Here is a 20,687-nt window from a genome sequence, read left to right on the forward strand (position 1 = left end):
AAATAGAAAAGATCTATTTAAGGGAAAGCTTCATAAGCCTGTTCTTTTTGCATACAACAATGTTGAGTTTGTTGCAAATGTGAAATCTGCTCAAATAGACATTTAATTGGGTTGGGTTCTGTTAGATCCCAGAAGAAGAAACTAACATGTAAAAGGAGTTTCTAACTCAGGGGCCCCACAGCTTATCTCACAAGAAAACAGGTGCCCCATAAACTAAAGAATGAAGACTGTTCAAAGCTGTTCAAGGCTGTTCCAGTGGCCCCTCAGAGGCGGGTAAGGCAAGGACAGATATGCCCATAAAATAAACAACCAAAAAGGCCTACTCTCCCTAGCTAGATAACGCAGCTGCTTTCCTAAAAAGAATATTGGCTCAGAATTCTAGCAACCAATCAGCCCAAAACTAGATAAGCACTAACCCAGTCGAGGCACAGAACATCACAGCAGACACCCTGCCCAATGTGGGTTCCTTTTTTCGTTAAAAATGCTGCTCTCAGATAGAGAGCGGGAGCCATTATCTTTTTCTTCTTTTCTGCTGGCTCCCACCTGCTTTCTTCCTCTAATAAATCTTAAACTTCATACTTAAACTTTGACGCACTGCATTGTATGAATTCTTGAACGGCTCCAAATCTAACAGGTTCATAGGTTGGTGAGAAATTCGGTGAATTGTGTGTGTGTGTCTGTGCGTGTGTGTGTGTGTGCGTGTGTGTGTGTGTGTGTGTGAATTGGTTATTTGACTAATTGGTCACATGTTTAATTGGTTTTTGGTGAACTGATTTTACATAGGTAGATGTGGGTAGGTATGTGTATATGGGTGTATTTGTTGTGTTCAAGGCATCTGGAGGACAAGAAGTATAAGACAAACTGATGTCAGATCATAAAGAATTTTTGCATATAATCTGTCATATTTAGTAGATTGGACTTTATTCTGAAGGCTACAGTGAGCCACTGAAGTGTTTTTAAATACTGAAGTAATAGAACCATTTTAGAAAGTTTGGAGAATGAATTGAAGGTATTGAGTAGGGTTAGGGGAGAAGTGTTGAAGCTAAAAGATGGCTAAGAGGCTGTGCAGTAACACAAGCCAAGATGATGGAAGCATGGATTAAGGCTATGTCAGTGAGAATGGAGATAAATGGATGGACTCAGAAGTACAATATTTAGAATGTAGCATTCAGAGGACTTGGCTCTTTGAATGGGGGGAGGGGTGGGTGAGGTCTCAGAAAATTCAGTGATTAATGCCATTTATGGAAATGAGTAACATAGGAGGAAGAATACATTTGTTGGAAAAGATAGTGGTAATTTTTGGTTTGGTCATATTGAGTTTGAGGTACACAGGAGGCAGTTTCATTTTATGCATCTGAATCTCTAAACTTAGATTTAGAGAAGATGTGGGAAGGGGGTCCCCAAGACCACCCTCAGTTTCAGTGATTTGCTAGGGGGATTCAGCATATCATCTTATGTTTTGATTTATTACCATGAAAATATACAAAGCAAAATTAGCAAAGGGAAAAGGTATATGGGATGGAGGCTGGAGGACACCAGGTATAAAATTCCAAGAGTCCATTTCCAGTGCAGTCACAGATGTACTTAGTTCCTCTAGCATAGAATTGTGACAATGCCTGTGAAATGTCATCCAGGCAAGATAATTAGGGGACTCAGTGCCCAGGTTTTTACTGGAGGCTGATCACTGGATGCCCTCTACCTAGCATGCACCAAAATTCGAGACTCCAGAAAGAAAGGAGGTGTTCAACATAAACCACATTGTTTGTACAGACTGTTTAGGCATAGTTCTAGGAATAGCAGGAACCCACCTGAAATTCAAATTCCCAGATGTCAGCCAAGGGTCAACTTGCAAGCTTCCTTTCCTAAGTATATCAGTCTCAGGTCTGGTATGTTCCCTCTTCTGTACATTTAACTAAGACCAGAAAAATAAATGAGATGGAGAAATCCATCATTTCACTGACACAGTAATTATGGATTTGACACCATCTACAAAACCTTCATTCTCTCCCATCTCAATCTTAAATCTTCCTTCCACTTGTGCTCTGGGTCCAGCCAATCCTATCTCTTGGGTACATTTATCAATCAGCTCTCCCTTTTCTCCTCTTTTTGTCAAACTCTTCCTCTCTGATGGCTTCCCCCAATAACATTTAAACATTACTGTGTTCTTTCAACCCCAAAGAGAACTCAGTTTTGATTCTAAAACTCCTATACTAGCTGTTGCTCTATTTTTTCTTTTCTTCAGAATCAACCTTTCAGAAAATTAAAATAACGCTAGCTGCCTTTACTTCTTCAGTTCCTGTATGTTCCTTGATTCATTATAGTCTGGCTTTATTCCTCAAACTCCACTGAACCTTTCTTTTCAAGATCACCTACAGCCTTCTTGTTACTAAATGTAACAATTTTCAGTCTTTTTCGCACTGACAGCTTCTGTTTTAGTAGGAGTTAGGGCATCTATGGGGAGTAGGGAGATGCTGAGGAAAGGGGAGAATGTTTGAATTCGCTGGTGTGGGCAATAGAAGAGCTAAATAGAGACACTTAGGTGAATCACTGGCTACAGTAGAGATTGGAGGTCATTTTAAATTGTGACTTGGGTCAATGAATTACGCAGTTTTTTACAGCAAATCTGGTATCTGAAATAGAAATGAAGCCTGATCCAATTGAGATTTTGCTGGCTGGGTGGGAAGAAAGGATGGCAAAGCAAAAGAACTGAAGATATAATTGATAAGAGAGTTTAAAGCAATGGTCACAGAGGTTTTGCATCTCTCACTGTGAAATGTATAATGTATGTCTATTTTTGTCCATTGACACCAATATTTTATTTGTTGGTCCACAAATATTTTCCTAGTGTTCCCCAGAATGATGCTATAATTAAAATATAATTGGGGAGGCAGTTTCAGAGGCCTGGAAAGCTACTATTCTGAATATGCTCTAAATATTTTTAGTTTTCTGAAATATTTTCCCATAGCATTTTTACACTCTTGACTAATTTCTTTTAACACTTGGACCAGTAGGTTTCAAATTTCTGGAATTAAGTTTTTATTATCTTACCAGATAACTACAGCAGTTCAACAATGTGTTCAATACTTTGAATTCTGTAAGAGCATGAAAGCTGATGAAAATTTGGGACATTCAAAGCATTGTGGTAAGTGACATTTTCTCTAATATATACTTTTAAAAATTGCCCATTTTATTAATAAAAATAGTTAGTAATAACTCTTATTTAATGCTGAAATTTTTAAGTGCACATTCCATTTCTGAATTCCAGACCCATGCTTACTTAGCATCTCCATCTAGATGTTACATGGGCACTGCAATCTTTAAATATCAAAGACTGAAATCACTATTTCTTTTCCTTGTATACCTGTTCTTTCTTGAGAAGTCCTTAAGTAGAAAACAAATTCACCATGCATACATATTCAAATTAGGAACTTGAGAATTTTCTCATCTTCTCTCATTCTTTCACTGTCCAAATGTAATCCTTGACTAAGACCTATTGATTCCGTTTCTTTAAACACTTTTTAAAAAAATCTCCTCTCTATTCTTTTTACAAATGCTTTTGCACATGCTTTTCTTAATGAGTCTTCTTATTTAAAATCTTGCCCTTCTTCCGTCTACCTTATGAATTGCCATCAGAGTCAGTTTTCCACAATGCATTTTTGATTATGTTATGTTATTCTCCTGCTTGAAACCTTTAAATACCTACCCAGTTGTCTCTGTAATAAATTCCTTTTATGGCTAAGTCCTCTATGATGTGCCCCCCTTCTGCCCTGCCAGTCTTATGTCTCTCCTACTTGCCCTATCTGTGCCCTGGTCATATCAGACTCTTTGCCATGCTCTAAATTGGAAGCCCAGTTTCATTCTTCTTATGGGTGTTTGATTTTAGCACATAGTTCAGACTTTTGTGTAAAATAAGTGTTCAGCAGATCTTGAGCCTATGGATCAATTAAAGAATAAAGGACATATATTGGTTGGTGTCAGTATTTTAGAGATTCCAATTTCATTTGCAAACATGGTTATAAATATGATCTTTGACAATATTGGCTTTTATTTGGTAAAATTAAAATTACTGACATTTTCTGTTGACTTTCTCACTCCTCCAATTTACTCTTGAAGTTACTTTTGATAACAATATTATGGTATTTACTTTATCATGGCCACTTTATGCATAGTGTGCTTTTTTGAGGTTTCCAAAATTTTATGATGATTGCTTTCCTTCTGATATTTAGGTGTAAAAGATCAAGGCTTAAAATGTATAGAGTTCCTATTTGGAACGATGGGAATGTTTTGGTAATGAATAGTGGTGATGGTAGCACAATATTGTGAAAGTAATTAGCAATGCTGAAATATATATCTGAATGTGGTTAAAGGGCAAGTGTTGGGTTGTATATATGGCAATAGAATAAAAATTTTAGAAAAATCCATGAAACTGCACTACACTAACAGTGAAGCTGGGTTAAATCATGGACTGTAGTTAATAGTAGAATTAATAAAAATGTGCTTCCATCAGTTGTAACAAATGTCCCACACCATTGCACAGTGTTAAAACTAGGGAGGTTTGTGGGAATCCTGCATTTAATGCATGCTTGTTCTGTAAACCCACAACTAAGCTAATAAGAATAAAAAAAGATCTTAGGAAACTGTAAAGAAAATGCTAAGGAAATAAATAGATACATATTTTTAATTTGCACTAACAGCATCTCCAATATAGAATTGCTACCTTGTTTAAAGCTCAGAAGGGAATGAAGACAGGTACTGTGAAATATAATGATATTAAAATAAATGTTCTTCTTTGCTTCACTTTTAAGGAAACAAACAGAAAACTTTCTACTACTCGGGACAAGAATTGCAATATATTTATTTCATTCACTCACTGTGCCTTTTAGGAAGATTATTGATCTACACACAAGGCAGAAAGCTATTTCCTATAAAATTGAAGAATAGGAAGGGTAAGTGCAATTAGGCAAAATGGGTATGTTCACATAAGAAGGTTGCCATTGTATATAAGTTGTGTAGGCATGTCATGTAGACATTATTCTGAGAACTAAGCACAAAATTAGTGTGATGGATAGTTTAAAAAACTCTTAAAAATACTGTGACATGGGGCAAATTTTCATAGAGTGTATATGGTAAATATGTAATTCAATTCAGTCATCCTCTTTCTATGAATGGTCTACTAGAATAATTAGCTAAATCTCTTTTAGTTTATTGATGCCTATATAACTTGAAGTGCTACTTTTTTTTTGATTTTCAGTATTTACTTCTTCCTGCATGTAGAGTTTTTTTTTTTTTTTTTTTTTTTTTCCTTTTCTATTTCTCTAGCTTTTAATGTTTTCCTTATTTCTCTCTGCCTTTCAAAATAATGGGCATACTTTATCCTGAGACAGATTCAGAGCTAGAAGACCTCACTTAATTTCTGGTTCTCCTATAAACTAGTTGTGATCTTTTGGGAAAATTGCTTAACCTTTCTTGTTTCAGTTTCTTTATCTATAAAAAGGGAGTGGTGATATTAGCCATCCTGTACTCATGGAATTTTTTGATGATCACAGAGATGAGGTTTGAGAAAAATGTTTTATAAACTATAAAACCCTGTACCAAACAACATATTATTATGTCACCCTAAGTCACATTTTTAAACCTTTCTCCATCAAATTTCAGCTAATGCTATTAATTGTCTCTTATCTCCCTTAAAACTTTAGGCCTATACCAGGAATATAGTATAGGTAAGGAATGGCAAATTTTTTCTCTAAAGAGCCAGATAGTAACTACTTTTGGCTTTGTGGGCCACTCAGATTCTCTGTTGCATATTCTTCTTTATCTTTTCTTTTTGTTTGTTTAGGCAAAAAAAGAGTTAAAAATGCAGGTCTGAGATCACTATCCTTAGAAAGGCCTGCTTACAATGTTGGCCTTGGTTGGCATCTAGGAACTTGAACTTCACCTGTGTTCCTGCCACCCACAGACTTGATAAGAGTGACTAAATATGCCTAAACTGTTTGTACAAATAATGTGGTTTATGCTAAATACCTGCTTTCCTTCTGTGAGCCTGGAATTTTAGTATGGCAAGGCAGAGAGTGCCTATGTGAGCAGCCCCCTGTAAAAACTATGGACATTGAGTCTCTAAGGAGTCTCTAATGGTTGACAACACCTGTTGTCCTAACTTGATATTGAAGGAATTAAACTTGTTATGTATGACTCCAGTGACTGGTGCAAGCTTACACCTGGTTTCCTCTGGACTTCATCCCATGCGCCTTTTCCCTTTGCTGATTTTGCTTGTATTCTTTTGCTGAAATAAATTATAGCTGTGAGTATGACTACATGCTGAACCCTTTAAGTCCTCCTAGTGAATCATCAAACTTGGAGATGATCTTGGGAACCTTGACACATTTTATACACCTTTCAAAATGTAAAAACCATCCTTGCTTGTAAACTCTTGCCATCCTTATAAATAAAGCCTTTATTTATTGTTTGCCAACCACTGCTACAGAGTGTCTTCATTTTAAGTAATCTTTCCTAGTTGTTTTACTTGCCTAAAACTTTTTACTCCTGTTAGGTTGATTGTGAATTTTTTAAGAAAATAAACTGCTTAGTGTACTTCTCTTTATTTCTCAAGGCATAATCTAGACATAATGGACACTCAATACAGAACTGACTTTCAATAAAAGAGCTGTCATTTTATAGGATCATGTTGAACTTTAGAGAAATAGAAAGATTAATGTATACTTGTGATGTTATTGCAGGTGTTCAACTTAAATTTATGTTGATCATATGTAGTTTAGCATTTTATATTCGCTTTTAACATCTACATCTCAGCATGCCAAATATCACAGGTCACATTACAACTCATTGTTTTGAGAGACAGAATTTATTTGAGTAGATCAGTGTCTGTCTTAAGTGTCACATGCGCTTTCACCAGAATCTTTTAGTGTGAGCTTCTATAGTGAGGATTGGCAACTTTAGATTATCAGCCATATCTGACTCTATCTGTTTGACACAGTCTCTGAGCTAAGAACTTTTACACTTTTAAACGATTGACGAAAATTAGAATCATATTTTATGATATGAGAAAAGTACATGAAATTCAAAGTTCGGTGGGTAGAACGTTTTATTGGAAAACAGTCACAGGCATTTACTTATGTATTATCTATGGTTACTTTTGTGCTACCATAGCAGAATTGAGTATATGTGACAGAGACCAATTAGCCACAAAGCCTAAAATATTTACTAATTGGTCCTTTACAGAAAAAGTTTGCCAATACATATCTATATAATATTCCTGGGATAGACTTAAAGTATAGCTGGATGAATGCATTAAACTGAATTTTACTGCTCTTAATTGAATAAACTTAAGCATTAAACTGAATTTTACTGCTCCTAATTGAATAAACTCAAACAGATCTGGTAAGATTCATAGAATTCCTATGATAGGATTATATCAGCTGATTGGTTCAATGTAAATATTAACACATAACAAATACTATATCACTTACCTCCCCATCTTTTAACTTACTATGTCTAATTTGTTCTTCTGGAATCTTCTGTCTTGAATTACTGCCCCCTTCTGCCTGATTGCATGATAGTCTCTAAGAAAACTTAATTATGCGAATGAATGGAAGTTCAGTTATAGTTTGCTAAGTTGTAAGCATAAGTTAGTGACTAATTTTTCTTTTTTTTTTCTTTTTCCTTTTTAAAGATTCAGTATCCCTTACAGATCTCCTTGTTCTGTTTACCCAGCTTATCCATTATTCACCAAGTTGCCCAAAGATGACATCAGCTACACATTCAGGTAATTCTTCTGTTTTTAATAGAGAAGTAGAAAACTCCTAAAAATATTTAAGTATTCTATTATCTAGATGTTTTGAGTGACTGACCTAGTTTAGTAAATAGGTTTCATTAAGGTTCAGTATTACTCATAAGAAATTACATTGGTCTTAGAAGTAAGCCATGCAATTTAATTTTGCTTACCGATGTTTTAAGATGTTCCTAATTTACTGTCTTTTAATTTCATTGAGATTTTAATACTGTTCTTTATTGAGATCAACATGTTTCCAAAAAAAATATTTTAAGGAAGTTTGATTGATAGCTAGTAATGCAATCTTTTTTTTTTTCTTTCGATTTTTTGATGAGTTTATTTCATTTTAGTTGGTATCCAAAACTTCAGGCTTTTTCAAGGTCTTCTTTTAAAAACTTCCTGATTTTGGTAAAATGCCTGCTAGTGTATGGCTATTGACTGGCTTATAAAAATGTTTTTTTTTTTTTTTAAACAGTTTTGTTCACACATCATACAATCCATCCTAAGTGTACGATCAACGGCTCTTGGTATAATCATATAGTAATCCATTCACTAGTACAGTCGATATGAGGACATTTTCATTTCTTCCAAAGAAAAAAATCATATATCCCTTGTATCTCCATATTATTGACATTTAGCTTTAGTATATCACCTTTGTTACACTTAATGAAAGAATATCACAATATTACTGTTAACTATAGACCTTAGTTTACATTAATTGTATTTTTTTCCATATAACATCCTATTATTAACATCTTGTAAAAGTGATATAAATTTGTTCTAGTTCATATAAGAACTCTCTTATATTTATACAATTAACCACCATCATTGCCCACTCTGGGTTTTGTTATGTTATACAGTCCCAGTTTTTATTCTCTAGCTTTCCTTCTGGTGACATACATGATTCTAGCCGCCTTCTTTCAATTCTACTTGCACTCCTCTTTGTTAATTACACTTACCATCATACAGTATTGTGCCATTTATTTCCGAACCTTTGCAGTGAACCTTGTTGAACATTCTGTACTCCTTAATCATCGATTGTCAAATCGCTGCCCACTTTCTATCTCCTGATAACCTATGCTTCAAATTTAATTCTCAGAGTTTGCGCATTATAGTTAGTTGATATAGTTAGTGAGAGCATACAATATTTGTGTTTTTGTTGCTGGCTTATTTTGCTCAATATAATGTCCTCAAGGTTCACCTTGTTGCATGCTTCATGACTTCCTTTCTGTAGCTGCACAATATTCCATCATATGTGTTTACCACAGTTTGCCCTTCCATTCCTCAGTCTACGGACCCTTGGGCTGCTTCCATCCATTGGCAATTGTGAATAATGCCACCATAAACATCGGTGTGCAAATGTCTATTTGTGTCCCTGCTTTCAGTTCTTCTGAGTATATCCCTAGTAACGGCATTACAGGATCATATAGTAACCTTATACTTAGCTTCCTGTGGAACCACCACATTGCCCTCCAAAAGGGCTGCAAAATTCTACTTCCCTACCAGTAGTGACTAGGTATACCTCTTTCTCCACATCATCTTCAGCACTTTTTGTTTTCTGTTTATTTTTTTGAACAAATTTATTCACACACCACACAATTCATCCTAAGTGTACAATCAATGGCTCCTGGTATAATCACATAGTTATGCACTTACCATCTCAATTTATGAGAATATTTCCATTTCTTCTGAAAAGAGAGAAGAAAAGGAAAAAAAACATCCCACAGCCCTCCCTTTTATCCCCCTCTTATTGACATTTAGCTTTGGTATATTGCCTTTCTTACAATTAAAGAAAGAATATTACCAGGTTACTGTTAACTATAGACCCTAGTTTGCATTAATTGTTTTTTTTCCATATGCCATCCCATTTTTAATACCGTGTAATAGTGATATACATTTGTTCTTGTTCATGTAAAAACTTTCTTATATTTGTCCAATTAACCACCATCATTGTCCACTCTAGATTTTGCTTAGTTATATAGTCCCAGTTTTTATTCTCTCTCTTTCCTTCTGATGGCCCCAGCCATCCTCTTTCAACCATATTCACACTCATCTTTGTTTATTATACTTACAGTATTGTGCTACCATCACACAGTATTGTGCTATCCATTTCTGAATCTTTACAGTCAATCTTGTTAAACATTCTGTACTCCTTAAGCATTAAATGCCCAGTCTCTACCTTCTTTCTATCCCCTGATAACCTGTGTTCTCAAATTTAACTCTTAGAGTTTTCTCATTTTAGTTAGTTCACATTGGTGAGACCATATGGTATTTGTCCTTTTGTTTCTGGCTTATTTTGCTCAATATGATGTCCTCAGGGTTCATCCAGGTTGTTGCATGCATCATGACATTATTCCATCTCACAGCTGCATAATATTCCATCATATGAATATATCACAGTTTTTTTATCCACTTGTCTGTTGATAGACATATGGGTTGTTTCCATCTATTGGCAGTTGTGAATAATGCTGCCATAAGCATCGGTGTGTAAATGTCTGTTTGTGTCCCTGCTTTCATTTCTTCCAAGTATTTACCTAGTAATGGGGTAGCTGGATCATATGGCAATTCTATGCTCAGCTTCCTGAGGAACCGCCAAACTACTTTCGAGAGCAGCTGCACCATTCTAAATGCCCACCAAAAGTGAATGAGTGTACTTATTTCTCCACATCTTCTCCAGCACTTGTAATTTTCTGTTTTTTTTGATAACAGCCATTCTAGTAGGTGTGAGTTGGTATCTCATTGTGTGTTTTCTCTTGAGTTTTTTTTTTTTTTTTTTTGAATTAGAGAAGTTGGCGGTTTACAGAAAAATTATGCAGAAAATGCAAAGTTCCCATATCCCCCCTCATTATTAACACCTTGAATTATTGTGGTACATGTTACAATTGTACAATTGAAAGAATATTATTATAAAAATACTATTAACTATAGTCCACTGTTTACATTAGGGTTCCCTGTTTGTGATGCACCATCCTATGGTTTTTAAACACTAGTAACATATATGCAACATAGAATTTACCCTTTTAATCACATTCAAATATATAATTCATTGGTGTTAATTACATTCACAGTGTGTACTACCATTACCACCATTCATTACCAAAACTTTTCCATCACCCCAAATAGAAACTCTGTACAATGTGAGCACTAACTCCCCATTCCCTACTCCTATCCTGGCCCCTGGTAACCAGAATTATAGTTTCCTTCTTTTTTTTCCATTCCATCCCATTCCAGTCCAGTCTAGTCCAGTGGGTTTATAGAACAAAATAAACAATAATGCATAAAGTACACGATTCCCATAAGCCTCCCTATTATTAGTACCTTGCATTGGTGTGATACATTTGTTGCAAGTGAGGAAAGCACATTTTTATAATGGTACTGTTAAGTATTGTCCATGGTTTGACTTAGGGTTCACTGTTTGTGTTGTATTCTAGTTTCTGACTCTATGAATTTGCTTTTTTAAATTATTTCATATCAGCCGAGATCATACAATATTTGCCCTTTTGTGTCTGGCTTATTTCATTCAACCCAGTGTTTCTGATGGAAGATAACAATTTCTTGATAGTTTAGGGAGGGGTCTTAGAATTATTTCCTTAAGGAAGGAGGGAAAACCAGGGAAGAGAAAAACTTGGGGACTGCAGAAAACTTTAAAAAGTGTTCCAAATAAGTAAGTAATCACCATGTGATAAACGTGGTGCATTTCACAGACTAGCTCTCTATCAAGATTCCCTTTTGGCTGACTCATTCATATATGCCTTATATGGGAAAACATCAAAAATAAAAAATGAATTTGATTCCGTTATCTTCCTGGAAGAACTCTTGACTTCACTGGCATCAATATGTTAAAGACTTACGTAAATTTACAACTGGATAGCTAGAATTCATTTTATTTTCTTTTATATGTATTTTAATAAGGGTGTATCTGTACAACTTCCTTCTTTTAACATTTTATGAATGAGCATCCTCAAGAAGGATTGAATATGCTGATAGCTTTTATCCAGTTTGGCTCTCTCCCTAACTTAAAAAAAATAAAATAAACCCTTTGGAAGATACATGAACTCTCTTAGAGCATGCAGATTTTATATGATAATCATAACATTGGGAGACGACTCCGAAGAGTGGGGTAAGAAAACCATCTGGCTGAGGGATAACTGACCCTAAGTTGTGGAATCACCATGAGAGACTTAATTAACTGCTCTGTGCCTCAGATTTTTTAATCAATATTAAAAGAGGTCATAACTTGATGACTTTTGAAAATAATTCCATACCTGGGGTTCTGAAGTCTGTGATGAGACAAGTTAAAAAAAAATGTTCCAATACCCTGAAATATGAATTTCAAAATTTAAATGAGGATGTTGACTTTTCATTATTTTCTTATACATATTGGTGACTCAGCCTTTGAAACTTGAAATAACGAACTTTTCTCTAAAGCATTTTCTCTAAGTATTTTTTCCTTAATTGACATTTTTCCTGATTACTTGAGTCTGATTTTCCAAATGTTAGTTGGGGCTAACTTTGATTTTTGATCCCAAAGCCCTATAAAAGTTTTCTTTTTGTTTTTTGTTTGTTTGTTTTTAAATACAATTTTATTAAGATATATTCATATACCATATAATGCACCCAAAATATATGATCAGTGGCTCACAGTATCATCATATAATTGTGCATTCATCACCACAATCAATTTTAGAACATTTTCATTACTTCAAAATAAAGAAAAAAATAAAAATAAGAAGGAATACCCAAAACATCCATACTCCTTATCCCCCCCCCATTTATATATTTTTTGTCTTTATTTTATTACTCATCTACCTATACACTGGATAAAGGGAGTGTCAGTCACAATCACACGGTAACATGATAAAAGACGTATAGTTATACAATCATCATCAAGGAACAAGTCTATGGGATTACAGTTCAACAGATTCAGGTATTTCCTTCTAACTATTCTAATACGCTGGAAACTAAAAAGGAATATCTATATAGTGCATAAGAATAACCTCCAGAATGACCTCTCGACTCTATTTGAAATCTCTCAGCCACTGAAACCTTATTTTGTTTCATTTCTTTCCCCACTTTTGGTTAAGAAGGCATTCTCAATCCCTCAGTGCCAGGGCCAGGCTCATCCCTAGGAGTCATATCCCACATTGCCAGGGAGATTTACACCCCTGGGAATCATGTCCCATGTAGCGGGGAGGGCAGTGAGTTTACCTGCAGAGTTGTCTTAGGGAGAGAGGCCACATCTGAGCAACAAAAGAGGTTCTCTGGGGGTGACTCTTAGGCAAAATTATAAGTAGGCTTAGCTTCTCCTTTGCAGGAATAAATTTCATATGGGCAAGCCTTAAGATCAAGGGTTGACCTGTTAAATTAAGAGTCCCTAATGCTTGCAGGAAATGTCAGAAATTTCCCAGGTGGAGAAGTTTAATATTTCCACATTTTCCCCCAGTCTTTCAAGGGGACATTGCAAATACTTTTTTATTTTCTGCCCCATATACTCTGGGATGTATTGGGGCATTACATTAATCTATACAGAATAACATGTTCTCTTTCCCTAGTCTAGATTCCATGTAATTGTGCTGTTTAAATAAACTAGCCATACAAGTTAAATTAGAAAGTGTGCTACAGAGAATATAAATTTTTTACCAAACAAACATCTGTTAAATAACAGTTAAAACTCAGGAATACATGTGACTGCTGTAATAGCTTACAATCTAGGAACCTTTACAATATGTCTTATTGGACATTCTGTACTGTTGCATTGTTGAGTGCCCAATCTCTGCCCATGTTCTATACCCTAACAACCTATGCTCTTGAATTCAATTCTTAGTGTGCCAGTTTGAAACTGTTAGGGACCCCAGAGAAACCATGATCTTCTAATCCAATCTTGTGGGTTGGAACCTTTTGATTGAGTGTTTCCATGGAGATGTGACTCACTCACCAGTGGGTGAGAACTCTGATTAAGTTATTTCCATGAAGATGTGGACCCCTCCTAGTCAGGGTGGGGCTTGATTAGTTCAGTGGAGTCCTTTAAGAGAGCTAAGAGCTGACACAGTCCCAGATGTTTGCTGACACTTGAGAGATGCTTGGAGATGTGGACAGAAGGATGTTTGGAAGATGCTAAGCTAAGAGATGAAGCCCAGAGTTCGTCCCTGAGGAGCTAAGACAAGATCCGCAGATGCTTAAAGAGAAATGCCCTGGGAGAAAGAAACAAGGATGCACTGAAGCTGAGAGAGAGGAGCTAAGACAGACGCCCAGAGACATTTTCAAGAAAGTCATTTTGAAACACAACCTGGGAGCAAAGGACCAGCAGATGCCAGCCATGTGCCTTCCCAGCTGACAGGTGTTTCGGATGCCATCGACAATCCTTCAGTGAAGGTATCCTCTTGTTGATGCCTTAGTTTGGACACTTTTATTGCCTTAGAACTTTAAATTTGTAACCAAATGTATTATTTAAGGTTCTCTAGGGAAACAGAATCAATGAGAGATATCTATGAATATAAGATTTATAAAAGTGACTCATGCAACTGTGGGTATGCACGAGTCCAAATTCCATAGAGCAGTCAGCAAACTGGCAATTCCAATGAAGACGTTTGATGAACTCCTCAGGAAACAAACCTGCAACTTCGACGAACTCCTCGGGAAATGAACTGGGATCTTTGATGAACGTGTTTGATGAACTCCTCAGGAAACGCACCGGCAACTTCGACGAACTCCTCAGGAAACACTTTGCTGGGTGCCGAAGAAGAAGTGAAGGTCCACTATCTGTCTTGCTTAAAAGTCTTCAACTGATTGGTTGGATTAAATCCAGCCAACTGCATTCTCTCATTGTGGAAGACACACCCTTCGTTGAGTCATTAGTCACAGCTGCAGCCAATTGACTGATGGTTTAATAAACCAGCCTATTGGTTTATTAACCAGCCACAAACGTCCTCGCAGGAATGGTTAGGCCAGTGCTTGCCTGACCAGACAGCTGGGTATCATCACCTGGCCAAGTTGACACACAGACCTAACCATCACACCAAATAAATCCCCTTTATAAAAGCCAGTCCATTTCTGGTGTTTTGCATAATGGCAGCATTAGCAAACGGGAACACTCAGCATTTGCTCATTATAGGTAGTTTATATTAGGCCTTACAGTATTTATCCTATGGTTTCTGGATTATTTCACTCAACATAATGTCCTCAAGGTTCACTCACCTAGTTGCATGTCTCACAACTTCATTCCTTCTCGTAGCTACTTAATATTCTGTTGTATGTATATACTGCAGTTCACCTTTCTGTTCACCTGTCGATGTACCCTCAGGCCACCTCCATCCATTGCAAATTGTGAATACTGCTGCCATACACACCAGTGTTCAATTCCTATTCCTGTCCCTGCTTTCACTTCTTCCAAGTATATACCAAATAATGGGGTTGCAGGATCATATGGTAACCCTATTTAGCCTTCTGTGGAACCACCACACTACCCTCCAGAGGGGTTGTACTGTTCTACTTCCCTACCAACAGTGAATAGGTTTATCTCTCTCTACACATCTTCTCCAGCACTTGTATCTTTCTGTTTATTTTTTAAACGGTTTTATTCACACACCATACAGTTCATCCTAAGTGAACAATCAGTAGCTCTTGGTAAAATCACATAGTTATGCATTTACCACCACAATCTATATGAGAACATTTCCAGTTCTTCTGCAAAGAAATAATAGGGAAAAATAAAAGAATAAAGTATTAAAAACATTATAAAGGAGAAACAGCAATAACAACAAGAATCCCGTACTCCTCCCTTATATCCCTCTCTGTTGACGTTTAGCTTTGGTATATTGCTTTTGTTACAATTAATGGAATAACATTACAATGTTACCATTAACTATAGACCCTAGTTTGCATTGATTTTATTTTTTTTCCCATATACCATTCCATTTTCAACACCTTGTAATGTTGATATTCACTTGTTCTCCCTCATGTAAAAACTTTCTTAAATTTCTACATTTAATCACCATCATTGTCCACTCTAGGTTTCGCTAAGTTATACAGTCCCAGTTTTTATCCTCTATCTTTCCTTCTGGTGTCTTACATGCCACTAGCCTTCATTTTTCAGCCATACTCACACTCAGCTTTGTTCGTTATTCTTACAATATTGTGCTACCATCAGGTAGTATTGTGGTATCCATTTGTGGATCTTTACAATCAATCCTATTGAACATTCTGTACTCCTTCAGCATCAAATGCTCAATCCCTACCGTTCTGGTTTCTAAAGCTGTCAAAATGCAAAATACCAGAAATGGATTGGGTTTTACAATGGTGGTTTATTAGTTCACAAATTTACAGTTCTAGGGCCATGAAAATGTCCGAATAAAAACATCAGTAGGTAGCTACCTTCTCTGAGGAAAAGGTTGATGGCACCTGGAACACCTCTGTCAGTTGGGAAGGCACATGGCTGGCATCTGCTTGTCCCTTGCTCCCAGGTTGCATTGCTTTTAGCTTCTGATTCCAGTGGCTTTCTCCTTAAGGGTCTGTAGGTTCTCACTTAGCATTTCTTTTTTTTTTTAAATTCAATTTTGTTGAGATATATTCACATACCATGCAGTCATACAAAGCGTACATTCACCTGTTCACAGTACCATTATATAGTTGTGCATTCATCACCAAAATTAATTTTTGAACATTTTCATTACCACACACACAAAAATAATAAGAGTAAAAATTAAAGTGAAAAAGAACAATTAAAGTAAAAAAGAACATTGGGTGCCTTTTTTTTTTTTTTTTGCCCCCATTTTTCTACTCATCCATCCATACACTGGACAAAGGGAAGTGTGGTCCATATGGCTTTCCCAGTCACACTGTCACCCCTCATAAGCTACATTTTTATACAGTCATCTTCAAGATTGAAGGGTTCTGGGTTGTAGTTTGATAGTTTCAGGTATTTACTGCTAGCTTCTCACTTAACATTTCTGTGGCAAATTCTTGGCTTCATCTCTTAGCTTAACATCTCCAGATGTCTTTCTGTCTGCATCTCCAAGCTTCCGGATTTTTGTTGGCTCTAAGCTCTCTAAAAGACTCCAGTAAACTAATCAAGGCTCACCCTGAATGGGTCACGTCTCTATGGAAATAATCTAAAAATGTCCCATCCACGATTGGGTGGGTCAAATATTCATGGAAACAACCAAATCTAAAGATCCCACCCACAATAAGTCTGCACCAACAAGACTGGATTAAAAGATCATGGCTTTTGGTGGGGTACATAATAGATTCAAACTAGCTCACCTACTCTCTTTATACCTCCTGATAACCTGTGTTCTTAACTGTAACTCTGAAAGTTTGCTCATTAATGTTGGTTCATATTAGTGAGACCATATGGTATTTGTCCTTTTGTTTCTGGCTAATGTCTTCAAGTTTCATTCATGTTGTTGCACGCCTCATGACTTTATTCTGTCTTATAGTTGTGTAATATTCCATCATATGTATATACTACAGATTGTTTATCCACTTGTTTGTTGATGGACATTTGGGCTGCTTCCATCTCTTCACAATTGTGAATAATGCCACCATAAACATTGATGTTCAAATGTCCGTTTGTGTCCCTGCCTTCAGTTCATCTGAGTATATACCTAGTAATGGGATTGCTGTATCATATGACAATTTTTTACATAGATTCCTAAGGAATCACCAAACTGCCTTCCAGAGTGGTTGCACCATTCCACATTGCCACCAACAGTGAGCAGTGTACCTCTTTCTCCACATCCTCTCCAACACTTATAGTTTTCTGTTTTTTTGATAATGTCCATTCTAGTAGGTGTGAAATGATATCTCATGGTAGTTTTGGTTTGCATTTCCCTAATGGCTAGTGAAGTTGAGCATCTTTTCATGTTTTTGAGCCATTTGTATTTCCTATTTGGAAAAATGTCTGTCCATTTTTAATTGTTTGTCCTTTTGTTGTTGAATTGTAGGGTCTCTTTATGTATTCTGAATATTAAACCCTTATCGGAAATGTAGTTTCCAAACATTATCTCCCATTGTGTTGGCTTGCTTTTTATTTTCCTGACAAAGTCCTTTGAAGCACAAAAGTATTCAGTTTTGAGGAGATCCCATTTATCTATTCTTTCATTTCTTGTGCTTTGGGTGGAAAGAAATGTTTTAACATAATCATTTGAAAGATAACTTTTACACCCTTTCTTTTGATGATCAATAAAAATTTCCAAAGTAAAGCACTTAATAGCAAAACACTCCTATAATCTACAGAATCATAGTCTTCTAAAACTGGTAGCTACCCTAGAAATGCTGACAGGAATTCTGAGATGATCTCAAGAAAAAAGTGGTCTGGGCCATATCTTCATGCTATAATACATCTATCAATTGTTAGGAATCATCAATACAATTATAATGATCTATTAATCCCAATATTGGTTCTCAACTTTTTTATGCCTTTACAGCTTTTACATGTATAAAATACTTGGTTACGTCTCCTTGCCATATGCTCCTACAGTATACCATGCTTCCTTTATCATAAAAATCATCCTATGCTATGATTGCTTGTTAATGACTTAGTTTACCATGAAGTTGAATGTTTTTATTTTATTTACTTCTCTATGTGCCGTACCTAGTACATGTCTGGCACATGGTAGACGCTCAATAAGTAGGAGATGATTGAATGAATTAATGACCGTATACTCATCAATACTATATCTCATTGCAAACAGGGTTTCTTATCTGGAGAAAAGCAGAATATTGCTTTTCCCATTTATTTTATTATTTTTTAAATCAAGTATTGATATGATGTCTTTTTTAATGCAGTTATTGAGATATATTCACATACCAGATAATCATCCAAAGTATACAATCAGTGGTTCTCAATATCATCATATAGTTGTGCATTTGTCACCACAATCAATTTTTGAATATTCTCATTATTCCAAAAAAATAAAAAAAATAAAAATAAGAATAAAAATAAAAATAAAAAGAACACCAAAAGCATCCCAAACTCCTTACCCCCCCCCATTATTTATTTATTTTTCCTTTGTTTCCTTACTCATCTGTCCATACACTGGATAAGGAGAGTGTCATTTGCAAGATTTTCGTAATCACACACAGTCACACCTTAAGAGCTATATATTATGTAATCATCTTCACGAATCAAGGCTACTGGATTACAGTTCAACAGTTTCAGGTATTTCCTTCTAGCTATTCCAATACACTAATAACTACAAATGGTATCTATATAATGCATAAGAATAACCTCTAGAATAGGTTATTTCAACTCTATTTGAAATCTCTCAGCCACTGAAACTTTATTTTGTTTCACTTCTCTCCCCTTTTGGCCCAAGAAGGCTTTCTCAATCCCCCAATGCCAAGGCCAGGTGTTCTAGTTTGCTAATGCTGCCAGAATGCAAAACACCAGAAATGGACTGGCTTTTATAAAGGGGGTTTATTTGGTTACACAGTTACAGTCTTAAGGCCATAAAGTGTCCAAGGTAGTGCATCAAAACTCAGGTACCTTCACTGAAAGATGGCCAATGGCTCTGGAAGACCTCTGTTAGCTGGAAGGCACGTGGCTGGCGTCTGCTCCAAGTTCTGGTTTCAAAATGGCTTTCTCCCAGGACATTCCTTGCTAGGCTGCAGTTCCTCAAAAATGTCACTCTCAGTTGCACTTGGGGTATTTGTCCACTCTTAGCTTCCCTGGAGCAAGAGTCTGCTTCCAACGGCCGTCTTCAAACTGTCTCTCATCTGCACCTCCTGTGCTTTCTTCAGAGTGTCCCTCTTGGCTGTAGCAAGCTCGCTCCTTTTGTCTGAGCTTATATACCCCTCCAGTAATCAAGGCCCATGCTGAATGGGTGGGGCCATGCCTCCATGGAAATTGTCTCATTAGAGTTATCACCTACAGTTGGGTGAGTCACATCTCCACAGAAACACCCAAAGGATTCCATCCAATCAGCACTAAAATGTCTGCCCCACAAGATTGCATCAAAGGATATGGCTTTTTCTGGGGGACATAATGCATTCAAACCGTACACCAGGCTCATCCCTGGGAGTCATGTCCCATGTTTCCAGGGAGACTTACACTCCTGGGAGTCATGCGCCATGTAGGGGGGAGTGCAGTGAGTTTACCTGCCAAGTTGGCTTAGAGAGAGACGCCACATCTGAGCAACAAAGGGGGTTCTCTAGGGGTGACTCTTAGGCATAATTGTAAGTAGGCTTAGCTTCTCTTCTGCAGAAACAAGTTTCATAAGGGCGAGCTCCAAGATTGAAGGCTTGGCCTATTAAATTGATAGTTCCCAATGCTTGTGAGAAGATTGAGAATTCCCCAGGTGGGGAAGTTTAACATTTCCTCATATTTCCCCAGTTCCTCAAGGGGGTTGTGTAAATACTGTTTTTATTCTCTTCCAGATTACTCTGGGATGTATCAGAGCATCACACTAAGCTGTATAAACCAGCAAGATCTCACTCCCTAGTCAGGGTTCCATGTAATTATCATGTTCAAATAAACTGTCCACACAAGTTAAAATAGATACTGTGCCACAGAAAATATAAATTTTGCACTAAGTAACCATCTCTTCCTTTGGTCTCACACGAAAGTTGAAATTTTAAGATACCATTAATATCACCTTTCCCCTTTAGTCTGATTTGCCTTAGTTCTAAACAGATCAGCTTCATATCTCTAATTGAAGTCTGATAAGTTTTTCAGCTTTTTTAACAGTTGTTGTATGAGTATTACTGACTTCTTTAGCTGTAGAACTCTAGCTCTGAGTCTCAGGTGTCACACAAATACCTGCAGTTCCAGGGAACAACCAGGTTATACACAAAGAGCCCACCATCTCAGAATTTAGAAATAACCATAGCAGCTCAGGAATAGATGTGACTGCTGTAAGAGCTTACAATGTAGGAACCTTTACAATAAGCCTTCCCCTGATAA

The 20,687-nt window shown here is 36.5% G+C and overlaps 1 protein-coding gene across 5 annotated transcripts in view; it reads left to right on the forward strand.

Moving 5' to 3' along the window:
• Positions 1 to 20,687, forward strand: part of TBC1D32 (TBC1 domain family member 32) — a 303,664-nt gene that overhangs the window by 51,507 nt on the left and 231,470 nt on the right. For all 5 annotated transcript variants that reach the window (XM_037843270.1, XM_037843266.1, XM_037843268.1 and 2 more), the window contains 3 exons: positions 3,052 to 3,142; positions 4,806 to 4,946; positions 7,688 to 7,780. In XM_037843270.1, coding sequence (XP_037699198.1) covers positions 3,052 to 3,142; positions 4,806 to 4,946; positions 7,688 to 7,780 — 325 coding nt within the window. The remainder of the gene's footprint in view (positions 1 to 3,051; positions 3,143 to 4,805; positions 4,947 to 7,687; positions 7,781 to 20,687) is intronic.

The sequence above is a fragment of the Choloepus didactylus genome, chromosome 7 (assembly GCF_015220235.1).
Source record: "Choloepus didactylus isolate mChoDid1 chromosome 7, mChoDid1.pri, whole genome shotgun sequence".
Classification (NCBI taxonomy): Eukaryota; Metazoa; Chordata; class Mammalia; order Pilosa; family Megalonychidae; genus Choloepus; species Choloepus didactylus.